Source organism: Platichthys flesus, chromosome 2 (genome assembly GCF_949316205.1).
Source record: "Platichthys flesus chromosome 2, fPlaFle2.1, whole genome shotgun sequence".
Classification (NCBI taxonomy): Eukaryota; Metazoa; Chordata; class Actinopteri; order Pleuronectiformes; family Pleuronectidae; genus Platichthys; species Platichthys flesus.
The window spans coordinates 14,516,357-14,537,365 of NC_084946.1; the positions used below are offsets into that span (position 1 = coordinate 14,516,357).

The 21,009-nt window shown below is 41.9% G+C and overlaps 1 protein-coding gene across 1 annotated transcript; it reads left to right on the top strand.

Moving 5' to 3' along the window:
• Positions 1-4,269: 4,269 nt before the first annotated feature.
• On the top strand, positions 4,270-18,968 carry si:dkey-195m11.8 (fidgetin-like protein 2). The gene is made up of 3 exons (XM_062400056.1): positions 4,270-4,415; positions 5,133-5,366; positions 14,846-18,968. The coding sequence occupies exons 2-3, from the start codon at positions 5,342-5,344 to the stop codon at positions 16,009-16,011; spliced, it is 1,191 nt and encodes a 396-aa protein (XP_062256040.1). The 5' UTR covers positions 4,270-4,415; positions 5,133-5,341; the 3' UTR covers positions 16,012-18,968.
• The last annotated feature ends 2,041 nt before the right edge of the window (positions 18,969-21,009 follow it).

Here is a 21,009-nt window from a genome sequence, read left to right on the forward strand (position 1 = left end):
TAAACATCTGTCCTAAAGTAACACGATAGTTTAGACTTTGATGAGAAGATCTATGTTCTTGTGTTTCATCTGTAAACACAGTAATGTTAGCTGCACTTTAGCTTAGATTAGCTTGGTCTAGGAAACACATTCTCTACTGAAGCCTTTTAACTGTTCATATCCAAGAGCTAGTCCTTGTGCTAATTGGGGCTAAAAGGCAAAACACTAGAAGCTTGTGGTTTCCCTTTGTTCAGCTCAAGATAATGTTGACGCCCAATCATGCACTTTCACAAAAGATATTCAAACAGACTCAGTTGTAAATAATAATTTGAACGTTGGCTTAATTCCATTTAGCTGCTTCTGTGTCAGGGTCCCATTTTTCTAAATTTGGCCATTATTAAGGAAACCAGTGCTTTTCCTTTTTTTTCAACTCTTATACGCTTTACCAACAAATAGAAAAATAGGATTTTATATTTAATGCAAGTAACAATGCATGCGCTTACACGAGTTGAGACGACTACAATACAAGTATGCAGATGGAAGTAAATCAAACAATAAATAATGATATAAAAATGTCGTAAAAGAGACAGTGTTTTAGCACTTGGTCAAAATGTCTGCCGTGAAAAAAGCCTATTTCTCTTAAAGAGTAAATCTCCAACAGTTTTTTGGAGCTATTTACTCTAGATAAAACAGCATGGAATATGAGTGTGTCTCCCTCCTACAAGCTCAAAGACAAAATTGTTGGATGTGCGCAAGATCCAACCACAACAATCCCTGTTGGTCTTTTATTCTCTCCTTTTTTGTTTTCTTCGTTTCTCTTTGACTCGGTGAGCTGTTGTCCTCTTTTCTCACCGAACACAGACGGCTCTCGGCTCTTCCCTCCCCTCCATCCATCTCTGTCATAAATCTGTCAAGCAGAGAGAAAGGGAACTGCTGAATACAGATTTGTCAGCAATTAATCTAACCTCTATTAGCAGACTTGGATATTGTGTCCTCTATACCAGAGAGAACAATAAGCCACTCCAACATGGAGCACTGCGCTCTATGTGTGTGGTGTGCAATCATGTGTGTGTGTTTGTTAGTGGGAGAGTGCATGCGTGCGTGTGTGTGCGTGTAGTGGTTTCAACTGTTTCATTCATTACATAGAAAACAATGTCTGCTCAGTGTTATACACTCTCTTGTTTTACTTGTTTTACTTTCAACAGTTAGAGCCTCTTGTGGACATTGACCCTCTGCTGTCATTGGAAAGCACTGGGACGAAGCTGCCATTCAACCTTGAAGAGACACGGTATTCTGAATGTGAGGCTGGCTAATTGACGTTCTGCACTTGATGAGATGTAAACACAGGAGTTAGCGTACATACACGTGTGTGTGTGTACCAATGTGCTATTCTACTGCTCTTTATTGATTGAATAAAGCTGGTGAATTGGAGTGAATATCGTTTCGCAGAGAAGACGACCATGAAAATACAAAATAATCATCATGATGAATATTAATTCACTATAGCATTAGCTTGTCTCCAGTACACTAATGAATTTTAAGAATCACACAAAGAAAATGTTAACTGATACCAACAATGCATGAGTTGCTTGAGTAAGCGTGTCAGCCACAGACCTACTGGTTCCTTCAGAAAATGTTAATCATTAAAAAATGACTCACCCATATATATATTTTATAAAGCTTCTGTCATTTCCCAGATGAACTGTGCACTTGTGAGTGAGTGTTTCTTAATCAAGTGTGTTGACGACTACACCTTCAGCTCTGGATTAATGCACATTTGGTGTCCCAGCTAGCACATATGTGTATTTTGGACTAAATAAAATTAAACTAGTAACCATGTTCATTATAAAACAGTAACACGCCATCCAGTGCAACTATGGCACCTTTTTTATGGGACATCTCTATGGAGCTCGTTGGCACAAATGATAAGAATAAGCTATATCCCGGTAATGATTCACAGACTACACTATCTTTAAATGGGATTATTTGACAAAAAGAAAAATACAGGACATCTCCAGCCTCATCCTTTAAATACAAACACAGTAGAGCACTGACACTGACATTGCCTGTGAGAGACAATACCCATGTTTCCTCTGCTTTTTCCAAAGATTTCCTGTTCCTGTTTTGTCCCTACTCTCTCTCTCTCTCTCTCTCTCTCTCTCTCTCTCTCTCTCTCCCTCTGTATGTATGTTTCTCTCTCCGTCTCATTCATACCTCAAATCATTCGTGAACATGCTGGGGCTTGTGGGAATTTGATTTGTATTCCAGCTATTTCTCTCTTTAAGATATGCACTTTTTTTCCATAATTTAACCCAATCTCTGTTCCGGCCCACTCATGCACGTACACACACACACACACACGGGTACTGGGACAGTTCAGTGGAGCAGCGTGGCCAGTGCTCAGCTGCTTGAGACAGAATTAGAGTGACAAACAGCTGAGCTTCTCTGGGGTGCTATCATGTGACCCATCCCACCCACAGGGCCACAGGGACCCAGGCTTAGAGTTACCATGTCCAATTTCCAGCGTATCCATTGGTGCGTGTTTGTGTGTGTGTGTGTGTAAATTCGCCTTCCTGTGTGTATTTGTGCTACGTCTTTTCCAGTAGTTGACTTGTAAAGGAAATTTGGGTCTCTGCCAGGAAACGTGCGCTCCAACCTGCTAATAGCCGCACCTCTCTGTCCGACTGTCATTAACACACACGCTGCCCTTTGTCCCTCCGCTTGTCCCATTGACCTGCTTTTACATGCAGAGGTGTTTCTGACATAACAAGAGACCACATCTGGGGGGCTCGGACTCTGCAATGAGAGCGTATCAAGCAGCCTACCTTTTTTTCCACGCTGAAAAAAGAACAGCCCCCCGCAGCACATTTGGGATTGTTTAGATGTATTGTTTCCTCGCCTGCAAAATAACAGCGTGGCTGTTTTCTTTTTTCAGTGTCCGTCAGCAAAGCATGTTGGGGTGAAAGAGCTGAGAGCTGCATTAGCCATTTCTCCTCTGAGTCACCTGATGGAAGTTCTTTCAGCAAGCCTGCACCTCCCTTATTAGCAAACATTTGTACTTATAGCGCTCAATAATAATAGTTCACTGGGGGCTCAGGTGAGCTTTGTCTCAACTACACAGTGCTGTACAGTGAACGGAGCAGGGAGGTGGTCGTTTCTGTTCAAACTGTGCTGTGTAATCACAGTGGTGTTATTATTGGCTAATAAGACTAAATTAAAGGCAGTTCGTCCTGGGAACAACCACTTTCTGAGCAAGTGTCAAACGTGTGTGTGTGTGTGTGTGTGTGTGTGTGTGTGTGTGTGTGTGTGTGTGTGTGTGTGTGTGTGTGTGTGTGTGTGTGTGTGTGTGTGTGTGTGTGTGTGTGTGTGTGTGTGTGTGTGTGTGTGCGTGTGTGTGCGTGCGTGTGTGTGTGTGTGTGTGTGCTGCATTGCCTTGAGTGTTTACAGCAGAGTAACATGAGGAGCAGATCAGCTTGTCCCGCCTACACCATAACTCTAAATGCAGAACCACAGCTGTGTTTCTATACATACGAGGGACCCGGGTTGGAGGAAAAAATAGGTGCTTGAGGGAAGATGTTAAATACGCTGCACATTTAATGGCGTATTTAAGGAAAGGAAAGCAGCATGTGATTGAATAAAAGTTATTAATAGATTGATTGATAAATCACAGGTAAAGAAATTAACCCACTTAAGGTTGGAGGCCAATGTGGAGGTCATTGGCTGCTGCCCATGCATGTGTGCAGGCTGGTGTGTGTGTGTGTGTGTGTTTGCATGTGTGTGTAGGTAGGGGGATGGGGTACCAAAGGAATTGGTCGTTTCAACCCCACCCTCCCAAAAAACACTAAGATCAATGTACCAGATCAATACAAGTCATTGATAATAACTGAACTTCTCATGTGATCACTGAAGGAGAAAATTCCCCGTTTTGCACACGCACGTGTCCTGCACGCTCGTTCAGCCCACTGAAAGTAAACAGTCAAAAACCCGTGCAAATAAGATCATACACAAATGCATTCAGGAGCACGCATGCAGAATTCCATGCACACACACAGAGAGCAGGGGGATACAGGCTCTTCTCTGACACTGCATGATAGGTCACTTTTTCCCTCTCTCTCCCTTCCTGCTGAAATAGTTTTAACAAAAGAGAGGGAGAAGGCAGGGGGAGGGGTGGCGTGGTTGGGGGAGGGGATGTGTGTGCTGCTCTGTTGTCACTAGGCCGGAGAGAGAGCGAGAGGGGGGAGGGAGAAGGGAGCTGGAGGGCGAGCGAGGGAGTGTAGGAGCAAAGGATAGGGTCCCAGAAGAGAGTAGGAGCCTCACACACACATACACACACTCACAGAGACGCTCATGTCAGCTCCCTCTGTTTTACTTTGTGGAATAGTAGTGGATTACTTTCCAAACTGAGCCACTCACTGAGTAGATCCAAGCATGATCAGGTCAGTAACCATTTACTCACTTGTTAAAAAAAGATTGTGTTTATCTCCGTTCAGGAGTAATGACAATGATTCTGCTGCTTCTTGCACATTCCTGTCTTTTTCCACTGCTCTCCATTCTCTCTTCCTAATGTATGACCTCTTCTATGTATTTTCCCATTCTACATGCTATAGTTTATTCTCTCTTCACACGCGCATGACATTCTCATCAGGTAGTCCTCCACACGTTACCTCACACATTCATTCTTCATGTTGTTTCCTCGTGTTGGAGAACCCCCATGTCCTGAACAGAGTACAAAGTTCTTTTTGGCTGTTGTGGTTTGTGGTGTTTGTGTTGAAACGTGTGTGGCTTCAAAGAATTAGAAACTTGTCTCCGCTGGCCGTGCGGTTTAGTGGTCAGAGGGTAAATACCCCCCCCCCCCCCCCCCCCTCACACATGCAAATGTGCATGTACAGATAGACACATGGGAAGGAAAAAGCAAAAGCAAGATCACTCAGAGTGCATGAGAAACAATCAGGTCAATATTAGATGCTTTCTGCAAGTAATTCCCCAAAGCATGTGTCACGAGGAATTATTAAAATAAAGTGCATTTTTTATTATCTTGTACACTGCTTCAATGTCCAAAGAGGCTCGCTTTGAGTGACGTCAATCCAAATATTCAACCAAGTCATACTTGTGGTGTCTGTTGGCCCTGACGCTGACATGTGTGCGTTCTTCAGGTGGCAGCGTGTTGGGGCAGTGTTGAAGTGTGAGATGAACCATGGAGGGGTGCAGGAGGCCAGTCACTAGCCGAGCCAGCAGCAGCCTCACAACCACCAGCAGCAGGAGAAGCAGTAGCACAGATCGGCCCCGGAGCATGCAGCTGGGCTCTCAATAGCACCAAGTGGACCCGGTCCTCTCCTCTTCACCTGGGGGCCAGGGCTGCAGAATGCTCAGTCCTGTCACCCCATACAGTAAGTTTGCACTGATTTTATTGAATCCTGTGTCCCAGCTTGACTTGAGTGTGTTTTCCTGCACAACTTTATCTTTTGACCCCTCTTTTGTCCAGGACTCATCTCCTGTGGCTGTGTAGAGGGAAGCAAGGGGCTGAAGGGAGGGGGGGTGTCCTCCAGAAGTCATGTTGAGAAGGCAGATATGCTAATGGCCTTAGCAGCTGAAGCTCCAGGCTTTGCAATGAGGAATTTAACAGAAATTGTCTGTTTTTCCAGCGTGTCCATATGAATATTAAAAGAAAATTGCGATTAGACACCTACAGCCTTTATGAAAAACATTTTGAATGAGCTCAGAGGAGCCGCCTGTGTAGTTCAAGCTTTTCTTTAAGAACTCGGGATGCATACAATGTTGTTTATAACAACAAATGCACAGTCACACCTGTATTACATCTTCATGTAAGATGAGCAATGACTCAATTCTCAAACTAAAAGCCTGTTTATATTTCTAATTATTCATAAAAACTGCTTACATGAACTGTCAGATTTTTTCCTTCAGCAATGACCTCAACAACTTAGCAACGTTTTGTGTTGAGTGTTTGACTGAGTGTTATCTCACTTGGCAGACCTCAATATGTTCTGAGGATGAAATCACATAGATCTCATTGACACATCGAGAAAACGGTGTCAGTTTGTATATATGCTAATCATGAGAGGTTGCTTTCCAGGCTGATGAATATGCTTATATTGATTGCCTGGGCTTATTGATTAGGCCGAGCTTTAACAGGATTACAACGCTAACATGATTGGAATAATGCAACAGGGATTTTCTTCTACGTGCATTTTGTATTCCAAAGGGCAACACAACGAGAGACAGAGACAAAATGGTCGACGTGAGAATGAGAGTTTTTGGAGAAGACAGAAGTTTTAGTAGCGTGCGCGTGTCACATTCCTCCCTCAAAAAGTCTCAGTCGGTGTCACTTTAGATTTCTCCCCATGGAAACTGGGACTGAGTACTACACTGGCCTTTAATTACAACATTTTCTTGTCAGGTCTCACACATTACTTACCAAACACAAACAAGTAATCACAGTTAGCGACATCTCATTATAGGCTCTGTCCATAATGACGGCAGTGTGTGACAGGAAGAAAGGGAATGAGCAGTTTCTGCTCATTTCTCACTTGTCAGTCTCCAGGGTGAAGCCATCCTGTGAATAAAAGCCAGATTCTTAGTAACCTGGTGTCAACAGCCTCTCATTAGTCCCGCATTGAGTGACTCATAAAAACACATCGCCCTCCACCTTTACACACACACACACACACACACGCTCATTAGTCCGCCACAGTAATCATGAAAGCTTGTTAGGCAAATTGCAGCACACCTCAGATTCTCATTAGGTGTCATAATAAAGAGCTGCGCTGGTGCTGGGGGTGGACAAGGACGGACAGAGAAAGAGCAAAGTGAAGGGCAGATGGAGAGGACGCGCCGAGGGGACTGGTCAGCTGCAGCCTGATATATGAGTGGACACAATAAGCAGAGAGGGGGCCAGGCCAGCCTCTGCCACATGTGTGTGAGCTGAAAGAGTGGGGGAGGGGGACAACTGACCACACAGGGTCGAACACACGGCCCTGTCTTTTACTACAGCAGTAAAAGACAGAGTGAAGCACAAGGGGAAGACTGTGGCTACAATCAGAGGGAAAGAAAAGTGAAACAAGACGAGCAGCATAATTCTAAAGCGGACTCATTTCTCAGCGCTGCTTCAGAGATAAATCAATTGGATGTGAGTGGCGCGGAAAAAATCCATTTGCACACTCATTGCCATGTGTCACCGCCCTGTGATTTGTTGTCAGAAACTACTCGTGTAAGAAGGGATAAGTGTGGAAGTTCATTCAGATATGGTACAGTAGCTGATTGGCTGTCAGCAGCGTGGCCTGGTGAGGCGTGCAGGCCTGTTGGGGATAAGGGGGAAGGGGGAAATTGTGTGTGTGTGGCGAGGGGGGGGGGCTCCTCCTTCATGCTTCGGACTGTGGTCTCTGCTTACATAACAATCTGACCCTCATTTACTCTGTACACTAGAAGCACAGAGATAGCTGGTTGATTTGTGTGTGTGTAGTCCATCGTTCAGTGCAACAGGAGCCGTGACAGGCTAACACACCATTTCTGTTCTGATGTGTTCTGTATTGATCTTCAGGTCACTGGTGTGAACTAACTCTTGACTAATACAAATTAGCCTGTAATGTGCAAACAGCTGAGAGGATTCATTTATCAGCATTGTAAGAAAGCACACTCTCTCTCTCCCTCTTCTCCCTGTCTTCCTTCAGCCTGGGAGTGGACAGTGTGTGTGTGTAGCGTATGGAGAGGATATGTGCTTTGTAAATAGATCTCAGGTTAGATTCCTGGCATTCCAGCAACCTGACTCATCCGATAGATGACCAAGAAGTCCCTCAGCCTGTTGGCCTGCTGCACCGTAAACCCGCAACGCAGGAGTGCATCTAGGTGTGTGTGTGTGTGTGTGGTTGTGAGTCTGTCCGTCCTCAGGAAATGTAAGCCTTTTGTTTATTGTGAGTGGAGTAAAAGCACTAACAGAGGAGCTCTCAGTAAGGGCGAGTTTTGTTTCCACTCCCCAACCAAACCAGCCGTCCGGCCAGGCAGCAGCTCTGATGCTTCACAACCCCCAAATCCCATTCCAGGCAGCCCCTTCCCCCACATGTACTTTCATCTAATTAACCTCTAATTACTCATACTGACCATGCAGTGGACCACGAGTCGGACCAGCCTCCACTGATGCACAGAAAACAGCCATGACTTGGCATCATTGTGTTTTCTTGAAAGCAAACCACAACATGGTCAGGCAAGGCAATATATAATATATAATATATAATATATAATATATAATATATAATATATAATATATAATATATAATATATAATATATAATATATAATTTATTATTTATTATTTAGACAAGATACGTGTTTTGTAACTGATGAAGAAGGAAAACTCTAGCGCTGAAACGGGTTTTAGAGGAAGCTGTTGTCGGCCTGATCGAGAGCTGGGGGGGGGGGCACATATTGTCCATCTCTTTACTGGATTGAACCGGCTGCTGTTTACAAGCACCCTACTCCCTGCTTTACACACAGATGCACACACACGCATATGTAGTGTGTATCTTGCTGAATGGTCACCCTCGTTTCCATGTTGTATGTAGGTTTCAGTCTTGAAATGGCCAGGAGAGGAAAAAGAGCTGTGTTTATCGCTGTAATTAAATGTAGCCTCCTGCTCTGGTCAGATTGGTCAAGAGATTGGCTTATTTGCACCTCTTCAAATATGTAACTATATCTGTGTAACTGGTTTGGCCATTAAAAACATGCACTTGTAAAAGATTCTGATTAGTCTGCTCCAGATTTTCTCGTTTCCTTCCCTTCCATCTACTCCTCTTATGTAATCTTGCTCTTTTCAATTACGTGATGGTGAGGCCATTTGCACTTCAGACATTCCCTACACCACAATTGTTACTGGTCAGTGTGATGAAATCAATGTGAGATAAACATTCAGGGACACCTTCACACTGGCTGCTTTCTACTGGGCGGTCACTTTAGGGTCCTGAAGAAATAATAATATATAACATATACAATAATATTATTCATTTCAAAGAGAAAAAGATTGAACCGTCAGGCATCTGTTTTCCCAAGATACCCTGCTTCTATTACTGGTTGTCTGAAAGTAATAGATCAATGTGATTGAGATTATGATCGGAACTTAATGAGCATAGGAGTAGATAACAACAAATATGTCATCATGTTGCCCTGTCAATTTAAATAATAAACAGCATTTACAGCTAACTTTAAGGATATCATCGAAATAAAAGATTGATGTGTCAGGCTCGTCTAAACTGGGTGAGGCCACAGCAGTTGTCCACTAATTCTAAATGCGGTGGTTTGATCTCTGGTTTGATGGCTTCTCCTGTCTGGAAAAAGCACTAAATTAAGATATAGACAACATACAATAATATCAGATATATTCTATGCCAAAGTGCTGGATAGAGGAGTAATACAAAGTGGGTAAAGCCGTACCCCAGGCTTAATATGCAGACGCTCAGTGGAAGTAAAACGGTATTAAATGTAAAGCGACGGGAATGTTGGAGTGGTGGAGGATGTCCGAGAAGGGTGATTCTTGTGTATGACTGGAGAATGTGAGGAATGTGACTTTAAATTACTTTCCTGCTTGTCTGGACTGCAAAGAAAGCCCTGTTTGTGAACGTTCTGCAATTATATGTAGCAACACATCACCGACGCATTCAACAATAATTGAGTCTTAATCACATTGGTCACTGAGCATTAGAGGTGACGTCATTTTTGAGTTGAAAACAGGGAGATGAAGGACTTAAACAGACATGTGTAGGAACAGCGTTGCAACAACACAGCATATGTAATATGTTTGTTCTCGATTGCTGATATTCTGTAAGCCGAGTGGTCTCAAGGGTTTGACCTCCTTTCATATTCCCGTTTCCATGGTTTTATCTTTCCATGGTGTCCAGTAGCCAAACTGCTGGAGGACAGAACCAAAGGAGCTACTGGTTTACTGCTCGGCAGAATGATAATCACAATGATTAAGGAAAACTGTCATAGTTGCAAGCCGGCTTAGTGCTCATCTTTGTCTCTTGGTAAGCCAAGCACGGCCAAGAATGAAGGGGTGTTTTCAAGCCCCAAGCCAACATGAGATTCTAGATTAGGGTTAGGGGCTCCCTCGGTCATCCTTCTTAAGACCCAAACCCTGCTCCCTAATATCCTCATTTCAACACAGATGTCTGACGCTGCAGCGCTCAGGAGCCATAAGAGGTTTTAATCATCCCCCAAAATCCCAGAAATGGACATCTCCTTGAAAATAGCACAATGGAATCAAAACTGTAATGCTATAAAATTGGAACTAAGACTATGCTACTGTGTACGGAGCGTGAAAACACATCAGGAATTTTCAGATCTAGAAGAGAGAAATTATGTTAGAAACCATACTTTTCTCCACTCAAGTCATTTATTATTTTGAATCATAATAATAATATGAAGTAGATGTACCTATATATTTTAGCGGGGTGTTATTTTTACTTTAAAAAAAGAGACAAGGTGATGGTTTGACCGGAGGTGTCAAACCATCATCAGCACAACAAACCAGTCACTATTGACTCTAAATGAGAGATGTTCCTAAACCCTTTTTACTTGCTGATACTGATTCCGAGACTTTGTGATACAGAGTTGACAAGTGACAGATTGACAAATGGATTAAGTGACTTAATCCTAGAAAATAAATCACAAAAATACCAACTCCAAAATCTGGATATTAATTCCATAGGCATTGGAAGAGATTTTCCAATACCATTTCCCCGATTAAGACTTTGCGTATTGCTCGATATCGAATACAGATCTGAAACCATTGCATTAAACAAATATATATTTTATTAATAAATATTTTAACAGCTGTAAGCTACTAACTATGTACAGTGAGGATTGCTGTCATTGTTGCATGAGCTGTTTTAGGTTAAAACCTTTAAACAGAAATAAACATAAACATAAACCAACTTTTTAAAGTATTTAGAACACTAATGCAAAAATCTATGAAAACACAGCAATTACTAACTTCAAATAGCTCAGAAACTGAAGTCTGTCATTTTACTTGTGCGACTAACGATAAACTTACTCACCACTCTAAAAGCAGTACTCACCTATGGCAGTACAAAATAACAGCTGTTTTGGAGTAGTGAGGAATAAGGGATTTCCTGCAAAACAAAATAGCTGTTTTTACATAGATTTGCGTACTCGCTGATGCCTGACCTGACATTTTTTGTCAGTATCGGAGGTATTTCCGTTGCTGGTATTGAAACAAATATATCTGTAGCCATATATTTGCAATGGTTTGACTTTTATTTTCTTAGGTTATTGGACAATAATGATCAAGAAAGGTTTCTTTTTTATGAAGTTGTAAGATCATCTTGGAATACAGGCTTCCTGAACGCTACAGGCTTACTGGAGGGATAAGAAGTAAGAATGGGCAGTGATGCTTCTTTAATTCTTGTCAGATTGTCACCAAGCACTGACACTCCCATAAGTCCCGTGTGCTCTAATCCTTCATTAGTCTGGTTTTCTCAGTCTGGTACTTAAACCATCCAGACCCTGCTTCACTCCTCCGCCATCTGATCTCAGAGTGATCCTACTCAGGGTCTTTTTTTTTCACATTCCTGCACTGAGTTTTGATGAGGATTCAAGATGCATTAGATTCCTGCCAACAAATATGTCTCGGATAGATTAGAGACCATCTGGGGTGTGAGGAGTAGATTAAAGGTAAAGCGCCAAGCGATTGGCTCATGCCTACAATCAGCATGACCAGTGAGTATCACTCTGATGACCCTGAGTATCGAGTCTGTGTGCGTGTGTGTGTACGACACCTAGATTTCATTGGATGTGCAAATACGGCCACAAGCCAGAGGATTGTGTAACACTGTTTGATTCTTCAGATACTGATTAATGTTCAGATCTGTCAGTGTTGTTATTGCAGCCAACCAGTGGGTGAAAGACTTGTGTATCATGCCGGGTAGAGAAATGGTATGATTGTATGTTTCGTATTGATCTGAAAAATTTGTAGAACTGCACAGGCAGAAAAAAGCAACAATTTCAAAAGGCTAAAAGTAATGATTCTAATTTCTATATCAAGAATATCAAAGGGTGAATCATTGAACTTAAAATTATGCTCACAGATACACTATGTTGTTGCAGAAAAGCTGATCTTCAGTACTGAGTTTAATGTACTGAGTTAACTATATAGCGCCTAATGACAGGTCACACGTTTGCCTTTTTCGATGTGATCCAAAAAACAAAATCCTCTATATTTGGAGCCTCGATACAGGGACGCATAATTCAGTTTGTAGAAAGTGGAAAACAAACATCAGATGAACACAACTTCTAAACGTTCTAATTCACAATATTGTCAAAACCAAAACTAAAACCTTATCCTGGTCCAATTGGATCATAGTTATATACTTTGAAAAAAAACTATAGATCTGACAAAAAAGATGCAGCTCGACTCCTATTTCTTTGTTTGTATCATCCACGTTTTCACTGTTACAGCAGAAAATTGCTCAAGTGATATCCATACGCCAATTCTGCATCATAGTGTACCTGTAAGAGTATCCATAGCAACCAGTTTACCCCGAATCATTTGAATGTCTGCATTTCGTAGGATAAAACTAAAATCGAATTTTTTTTGTGAATTCATCTTTTCACGTCATCAGTGTTTCTTCCTTTGTTTTCATGTCTGTCTTGTATATGGACAGACTGGTTTACTAGGGGCTGCTCGGTACAGGTCTCCCAACACATCCAGTTGGACCTCAGTTTTTAGGGGCTCTGAAATTGACATGAATGACTGAACCATTAAACCTTCCAGTAAGAAGTGAGCAGCTTAATGCATCCATCAACACCCCCTGTCAGGGTTCCATAAAATACTCTAGATAATATTTTGTAATCTAATATGAGTGTGGTGGAAATATATATTGTAAATCCAATCTCCATGTCTGTGCTACAAAGTGTTTCCTCTTGCGGGCTGGGCACCGCGATCGGGTAGAATTCCCCAGAGCGCAGGGATTTCTCAGATCCTTGGTGGAGCCGGTGGCGGTCACGAGCGCTGCGATCCCTGGATTGGATGAGCGGGATTATTGGGCTGAAGGATCATTTAATTTAGGGATCAACATGTGGACCGTTTAGAGGCCCATCTGGTGGTCCAAGTGGACTTGTGACCTGATAATAATCCACATATAGACAGTTTCAGAGCAGACGTGTGAGTAGTCAAGTGTGCATATGTGGGATAATGGAATAAATCCCAACACCTCCCTCCGCTGCTAATAGTTTGCTGTTTTTTTTCTGGACGGATAAATAGAACTATCATCATTAGGGTCTTGAATTGAGTCGAGTAAGTAGATAGTAAAGTGGATAAAATAAAACACTCTGATTTCCAGGATTAAGTTAGTGGGCATATTCCACTGCAATGTCAATTAACTATCATACCAATCAATAAACCAATTGCTGAATTCATTACTTCTACCTCCTCCAGTTCATGTTTTTTTATTAATGTATTTATTTATACCTCAGTTAGCAGAACTAGCAAGAACTACACAACCAATTTCCCTGAAACCTGGTGGAAGGATGTGGTATGGGTCAGGAAAGAACCCAATATATTTTGATGCGGATCCAGAAATTATTTTTACCATCAAACATTTTCGTTGAACAATTCATGGATTTTGATCTGATGAAAATAAATACAGGAATGTTTAGAGGCAGATTTTTTAAAAATGTGGACAATTTGGTGCAGATCATTAAAAACTCATCAGTTGGGCCTTGATGGAGGTGTGTGCTCTACTGAGAGTCATTCTTGTTTATAATGAAAATAAATAGTTGTTCTGAATCATAGCTAAACTCATAAAGCAATCGCATTTTTGTCATGATCTTCAATTATACATCCTTTTATCTGTTTAAAATAAGATGAAAAACATTCCTAAAAGATAATTTCCCCCCAAAAAAGATTTAATTAATTGAATTAATCATTAATCAAACCGTTTGTCTGTTAAAACAGAAGGATAAGTTTACCACCCAACTACGGAGAGAATAAATCATTATGTATCAGTACCATGTCTTAATATATCCTTCCATTGGAATTATTTATCTACCATTTCTGGTGAAATCGAGGCCGTGGTTTCTTCCTCTGGCTCAGGCCTGGGGTCAAGACAGTTTAATAATACTCTGCAATGCCTGGAATGTCAGCCTAATGCCAGTTCAAAAAGACAAGCCCACTACCACTAAACCAGTGGATTACCCTGCCTGTGTAAATGTGCATGTAGAATCACAAAATCAGACCCTTTTTTTTAATCGGTTCACTTGTAATAGTGTTCCTGCGTCAGTCCAGTGTCTGTGTGTAAGATTTTCAAACAACTACTCCCACCCACCCCAGCCCCCCTCCACCCTCTACACAGCGACCCCGCCCCCCCATTCCCCCTGTCCAGCAGACCCCTGAGGTTTCGGCCGAATTAGATCACACGCTCGGTGGGGGTGGCTTTGTGGACTAAGAGTCTCATAGAGAGACAACAATGGCCCCAATGTGAGCGAGGCAAAGGCAGAGGGCAGTGTGCTGGCTGATAGAGGCTTATCGCCGTGGAGACCAGGCTATGGGCTATGTTGGCGGCTTCGTATAAAGATTAGAACAGTTGCCCCCCCGCCTGGATGAGACTGTGGGGAAGAGCACTGGCTAAGCGCTGACATGATTCCGGGAGAGAGTCAGTTTGTCAAGGTGATTATGAGGGCAAATATTCATGAAGGCAGACTTATAGCTTGGTTGAGTTTTGGAAGAAGGAGGAGGCAAAATATCGCTAATTGAAAAGACAAAATGGTGCAAACATGTCATTTAGAACATTCCAACCATCATGTTATGGTTTGATGGTATAATAATACTTTGGTCTTTTCCTTAGGTCTGTTGAAGATGCACTGGTCTCCGGAGCACGCTGCCCCCTTATCTCAGTGGCCTGAGCAGCACCTTGATGTCACCTCCACCACCTCGCCCCCGTCTGCCCACAAACACGACCCCTACTCTACCGCTGCTCGCCGTGGCTTTGGCCCAACGGGTTACCCCTGGGCCAGTGATGACATATCAGCCCTCACTGCTTCTTCTCTGCTGAAACGCTATGCAGATAAATACTCTGGCCTGGAGCTGTCCTACGACCGCCCCCCTGCTGGAGCCTACTCAGAGCCTGGACCTTTCCTGAAAACAGAGCCCGAGGTCTGGGCTCTGGGTCAGAGCATGGAGTGTTACCCTGGACTAGAGGCATTAACTGGCACCAAGTCGGGTTCTGCCTCTGGGGGCATCCCAGCCACAGGAAGTGTAACAGTCATAAGTAGCCACTTGGCGTCTGAGCCCAGCTACAGTAACGCTAGCTCCTGTAATGCCCCGTCAGCTCAGGAATACCCTCCTGCCTACAACAGCACCTACCTGTCCTCAGGATACTGCCCTCAGCCAAGCGCAGCACTTCCCCCCTCCACGCTACACTCGCTGCAGGCCACACCCACTCTAGTGCCCAGCTACAGCGCAAGCACTCCTGTCTACAACTACCCTCCTGGGTGCTACCCCCAAACCAGCCTGTCCTCTGGATACAGCCACCCAAGTGCCTCCTACCTGCCCTCTGGCATTAGTGCCCCGACTCCTCTGGCCCCTCGGCCCACCATGTTGGGGGGGAGTTACAGCTATGTTTCTCACAGTCTTGGGGGGAGCTCCGAGGCAGGGGCGCCACTGAAACGCAAGGCTTTCGAGATGGTGGAGGAAGGACAAGAGGGAGCTGAGGTGGAGGGATCACGCTACAGAAAGTACGGCAACGGAAACAGTCATAGCAAGAGCCACGGCAACCTGCACGCCAACGGCTATGATATTGGCTGCCCTGCCCCAGATCCACATGCCTATAAATCTGGAAAGCCTCTGATGTCGCCCCCGTATGGCGGGGCAGGGGAATACAGCCCACAATCGGGCCTTTCAGGAGAGAGTGTATCAGGGGAGCACAACTTTCCTCAGCAGCAGCAGCAGAGAATGTCCATGAAGATACCTGCCCCGCAAACACGGTCTGAGGACCCAGCTGGAGGCCGCTGACACTCTCTGCCACTAATGGAGAGGATTCCCTCGCTCTTATGAAGCAACCAGAGTTTTTAATCCAGGCAGATTTGGGGGAATGGTATTAGATTTATCACCGAAAGATTTAATTTCACTACAAACACAAGATGGCACAAGACTGGTATTTTCCGTGCGTCTTTTTTTTTCATCACTCATGTTTTTTCCAAAGATTCACAGGGGCCTTTAGCCCCCGTAAGGTGGAGGTAAGTCTTAGGGGTGAGGTCGAGGCATTCTTATATGGATATTATTAAGACAGTCTATATGTTTGAGTGTCTGTTTCTCTCAGGATCCTATTTATTTCCTTTCTGCTGCTGTGGTAACAGCACTGCAATGTTGCAGTTGTTTGAAGTCAGTGTAATTATTTGTGGCCGTTCTGTGTGTGACAGGCCTTTGACTGCAATATGTTCTACCACACCACAGAAAACAAAAATCATTACTGACCAAAAAAAGTAAGGAGAGCAATAACTGAAACGGTGAGATTGCCACACTTCTTCAGCACAATCACTGCTACTTTACACAGCTCACTACACAACCTGTGTCACTCGAGAAATGAATGTTTCCCTGCTTTTTCCCGTGAACATATTCTTAACCTTTCTTTCTTCTCTGTTTTGCCGCCTCAGCGGCTTTTGTCTGTTTCCAGTTCAAGCACACCAAGCTGCTAATCAAACGATCACATGATAGTATACATGAAGCCGCCCTTCAGAATGTTTTCACCTCAGGAAAGTGTGGAGAAATAATCTAAATGTAAATGTTCATTTAAAACGTTTTTTTTTTTTTTGCATTCACAAAATGACATTATACAGATTTATGCAGACCGTGTGTTGTCTCAATGATAATACCTGTTCCAGTTTATGCATCTACTTAACCAAAAAACAAACAAATAGGGCACGCTGTACACACACGATTGTCTTGTTCCTCTAGTAGAAATATAAAAAGAAAAAAGGAAGCGGTAAGGAAAAAAATGTCTTAAAGCTCAGGTGGTAATCCTGGAAAAGCTAGCAAACTTTGTTGTTTCAGGAACAAATCACCAAACCTGGCTTTAATCCATATCTTCACCAATCCCATCGATTTAGCAGTTTTTGCATAATCCTGCTAACAAATAAGCCAACAAGCAGACAAAGGGGAAAATGTAATCTTCTTGGTGGAGGTAATTACCACGCTTGAGTTTTCTTTCTGCTCAAATTCACGCAGAGCCAACTTGTTGAAGGTGAATGAGCCTGTTTGGATGCACAGACCAGTGAATGAGTGACCTGCAGATTTCTATAAATGCGTCTGGGTGAGAACATCCAACAACGTCAACATAAATTTCTTTATGAAGACCTGCTTGTCCTCTAGGATTTGCTTCTTCTTTTTTCTAAATATGCATTGTCTTTACCTTTGCCTCTGAAAGGATGATTTATAGTTGTGTTATTGAATACTCAGGAAGAATATTGTTACCTCAGAATGATAAAAAAAAAAAAAGAATGTATGTTATTACCTTTGGGTGTTTGTAAGGAGCTTTATGGAGCAAGATGAAAATGGAGCCATGGCTTTGTCAAAGAGAAAAAGATACTCTGAACACTTCAGGGAAATAATGAACTCACAAGGCCTTTGATACAAACCGTAGAATACACACACACAGACACACACATATACACACACAGACATATATACACACACAAACACATGCACACGCACACGCTGCTTCTTAGCTCTGGGGGAATTAAACTTGAGGTTTTTGTACCAAGGCCTGAAATGTTGAATGTAATTCAGATATTTTTTTTAAAAAGGACAATACATGCCATAATGTACATCGATTTATGTTTTTAGATATATGAAACATATTTTCTTCTTGAATAGATGTAATTCTCTTCTAGGTTTGTGATGGAGCAATGAATGACATGTTAAGTGTTAGTGTAGTTAGCAGTGGGGCAACGGTTTTGTGGACAAAAATAAAAAGTCAAAGCAAAGCACTCCTGATAGATGACATTCGACATATCAAGACACACAGTATGTACCATGCTCCATAACAGGTATTTTCATTAATTGTCTTAATACAGTGTCCAGCTTCCATTTCCCATGTCAGTATTGCAAAACTACTTCACGGCACGTCACCGGTCAATCAGCTGGAACTTAGCTTTAACATGAATTGACACCAAGTGAATTGTGACGGATGTGCACTGTAAAAAGTACAGTCACAACTTTAAATCCTTTTTTTGCGGCTGTGATGTTTCATCCCATCATGAATTGTGCCATACCGTTGTATTTTGTGCAAAGAGAAGCCGCTTGGAGGCTGAAACAAAACCAAACTCCTGCCTAAACGCATGATCCCCTTTTAATAGTAAGATTTTTTTAGGCCAAGATGCAACTTCAGATTTTAGTCTGAAATCCAGTGTGGCCAAACAAGTACTTTAATGCCTCTTTTTGGGGAAAAAAAGCACATTCATTAAAAAAATGTAAACTTAATCAGAGGGTTAAACTGATTTTGCTTCAAATTATGCTGAGGAAGAAAATGAATAAATTGATGTAAAGCATTTAATGGTGTATTCTTACCCCAAGATTTTAAAAGTGTTTAAGCGCTTAGCTTCAACAATTGAATGCTCTTCAATACCACACAGAGAATTTGCTCTACATTAACCCACACGCTGCGACAGACGATGGACTATTCACTGTTTATTCATGGAAGTATGTGGAGTTGAGTTTGTCCACAAGATCAAGAAATGGGATTTCAGTGTTATGACTTTTGTGATTCAGTTGTTCTTTTGTTGTATCTTGTTCATTTTCTGTAACCACTTCTACCTCATTCTGAAGACGAACATTGAAATATTTATTTCATGTCATTTCACTAACCAGTTTTAAGGAGCAATGTTTCGAATACTTGACCTGTTCTAGTCTACCTCACTAAAGACTGTTGTGTCATGGAAATGAAGATATACCAAAAAAATAATCTGACTTTGTCTTTTTGTCTGTGAAATCCTTGAGTGTTTGAATTTTCACTGAAATACACTCAGGTATAACGAGACCCTGACGTTTGTTTCACTGCTGCCGTTTCCTCACAAACACACTCTCCAGGTCCATTCTGCAGTTTGACAGGCCTGTATTTCTCTGGAGAAGTGACGAGGATTATATGAATGTCAGCTCTGAGGAAATACAAGTCTTCCCTCTACTTCACTTGATATTACAACATCACCATGACACTAACAAAGCAGTTTACCGCACTTTAAATCACCTGCAAATATTTGTATTTACTCTGCTCCTCTGTGACAATCCTGAGGTATGTTTTTTTAATGGCAAACTTTAAATCATGACTGTACCCTTACTTATTCCACATATTAATAATAATTATAAAGTCTGCTGGAGGGAACGCTTCTAATTAGTTCATAGAGTAAATGAACTTGTAATTGTAGAGTTGAATAATTTTTCTAAACATATATTTTATGTGAATAATTACTCTAGAAATCAACCAGTGCCTTTAAACTAATCTAAGAATGCAGTCACTTTATGATTATGATGCTCTCACTAGACATTATGAAGAAACCATAAAAGCACTGAGTAGCGTACACACATCTGGCACAGTCCATTTATGAAACCACATTGAAATTCACTGCACCAAAGTACACACACAATGAATATCAGTCCCCTCAACATGTTTGACTTTTTGCCATTAAGATACCTAAATACTAACAGATACAAACACTGGTGAAAACGACTTCAACAGTGGCGGTGAAAACACTCTGATAATTCAGTGATCTTTTGAATAAGTTTTATTTAGTTATTTTCACTTGTGAAATTGTTCAGGAACCACAGAGTCACTTATATCATGTTGGCCGAAGAGCCAGCTAGAAGCATATAGAATAAAAGGTCTGGATGAGTGGAGAAGATTCTGACCCTCTTCCTCTGGAGGCCCCTGACCACAGCCTCATTGTCCGGAGGGCCTAGGGCGTGTGCTGGCATGAGACACACATCTGAAACTGAGGTGTTTTCAGTCACAGTAACTCTCACCCCTCAGCGACATGCAAAGGTCACAGCAAAACCCACTTTTACATTCAATTTATCTCTATCTTTTCGGGTGTTCTGCGCACACCTCAAATAATGTGGCATCAAACATCAGACCAGCCAAATTATCAAAAACAATGTTGAGCCTCTATTCCTAAATGCTGACCTCATCAGGAGCCTCTCAGTTTTTATCTTCATAAACTTCATAAATAACTTAATCTCTTATTGCTGTGTCTTTGCCCCTTTAAAACTCTTTCAAAGCTCAAGCAGCAGTGTGACATACAGAATGTAGCAGTGACACCTACAGGCTTGTCTTGAGAAGTACATTATTTTATTGAATAACTGATAATAATTATGCATAGGGTGAAGACTTGTGTCACGTATTATTTACAAAAATTTAAAAAAAAGTACTAGCATGAATACAAATGCTAAAATCATAGGGCTTCTGATGGAGTATAAATTAGTTTAATCTTCAGTATGTGGTTAAAACACATTACAGTAGAGAAAGATTTCTCAGTTTATATCGTTAACTTTCAGTTTTCATCTTGTTAATTCTAGACTGGTAAAAAAACATAGCACTGTAACTTTTGTACTTCATATTTCCGTTCACTTCATTGTAGCATCTCACTGTTTTTTTTCAGGTCCATGTCCAGTGGTGGTGACGTTGTACTGGTAATAGATATGTTCTGCAGAGGGTTTCCTTCGGGCTGAGAGGAGAGTTGACTGAGGGCAATTTATTTCCACGCGATCTTGAGTCAAAAACGGATCAACTGACTGTGGGTAGCAGCTCTTGTGGGGGGGAAAGGAAGACGTGAAACAAGCATTGATGTGCTTTAATTAAAGGTTAATCTGTCACTTCTTTGCACAATAACTAATTATTCAATTGGTCTTAAATGTCAGAAAACAGTCAAACTCTCCAAAATATCAAAATATCATATTTAATATACATAAAATCAGCAGTTAAGAGGCTGAAAAAAAACTACTTAGTCTATTTTTCTTTCA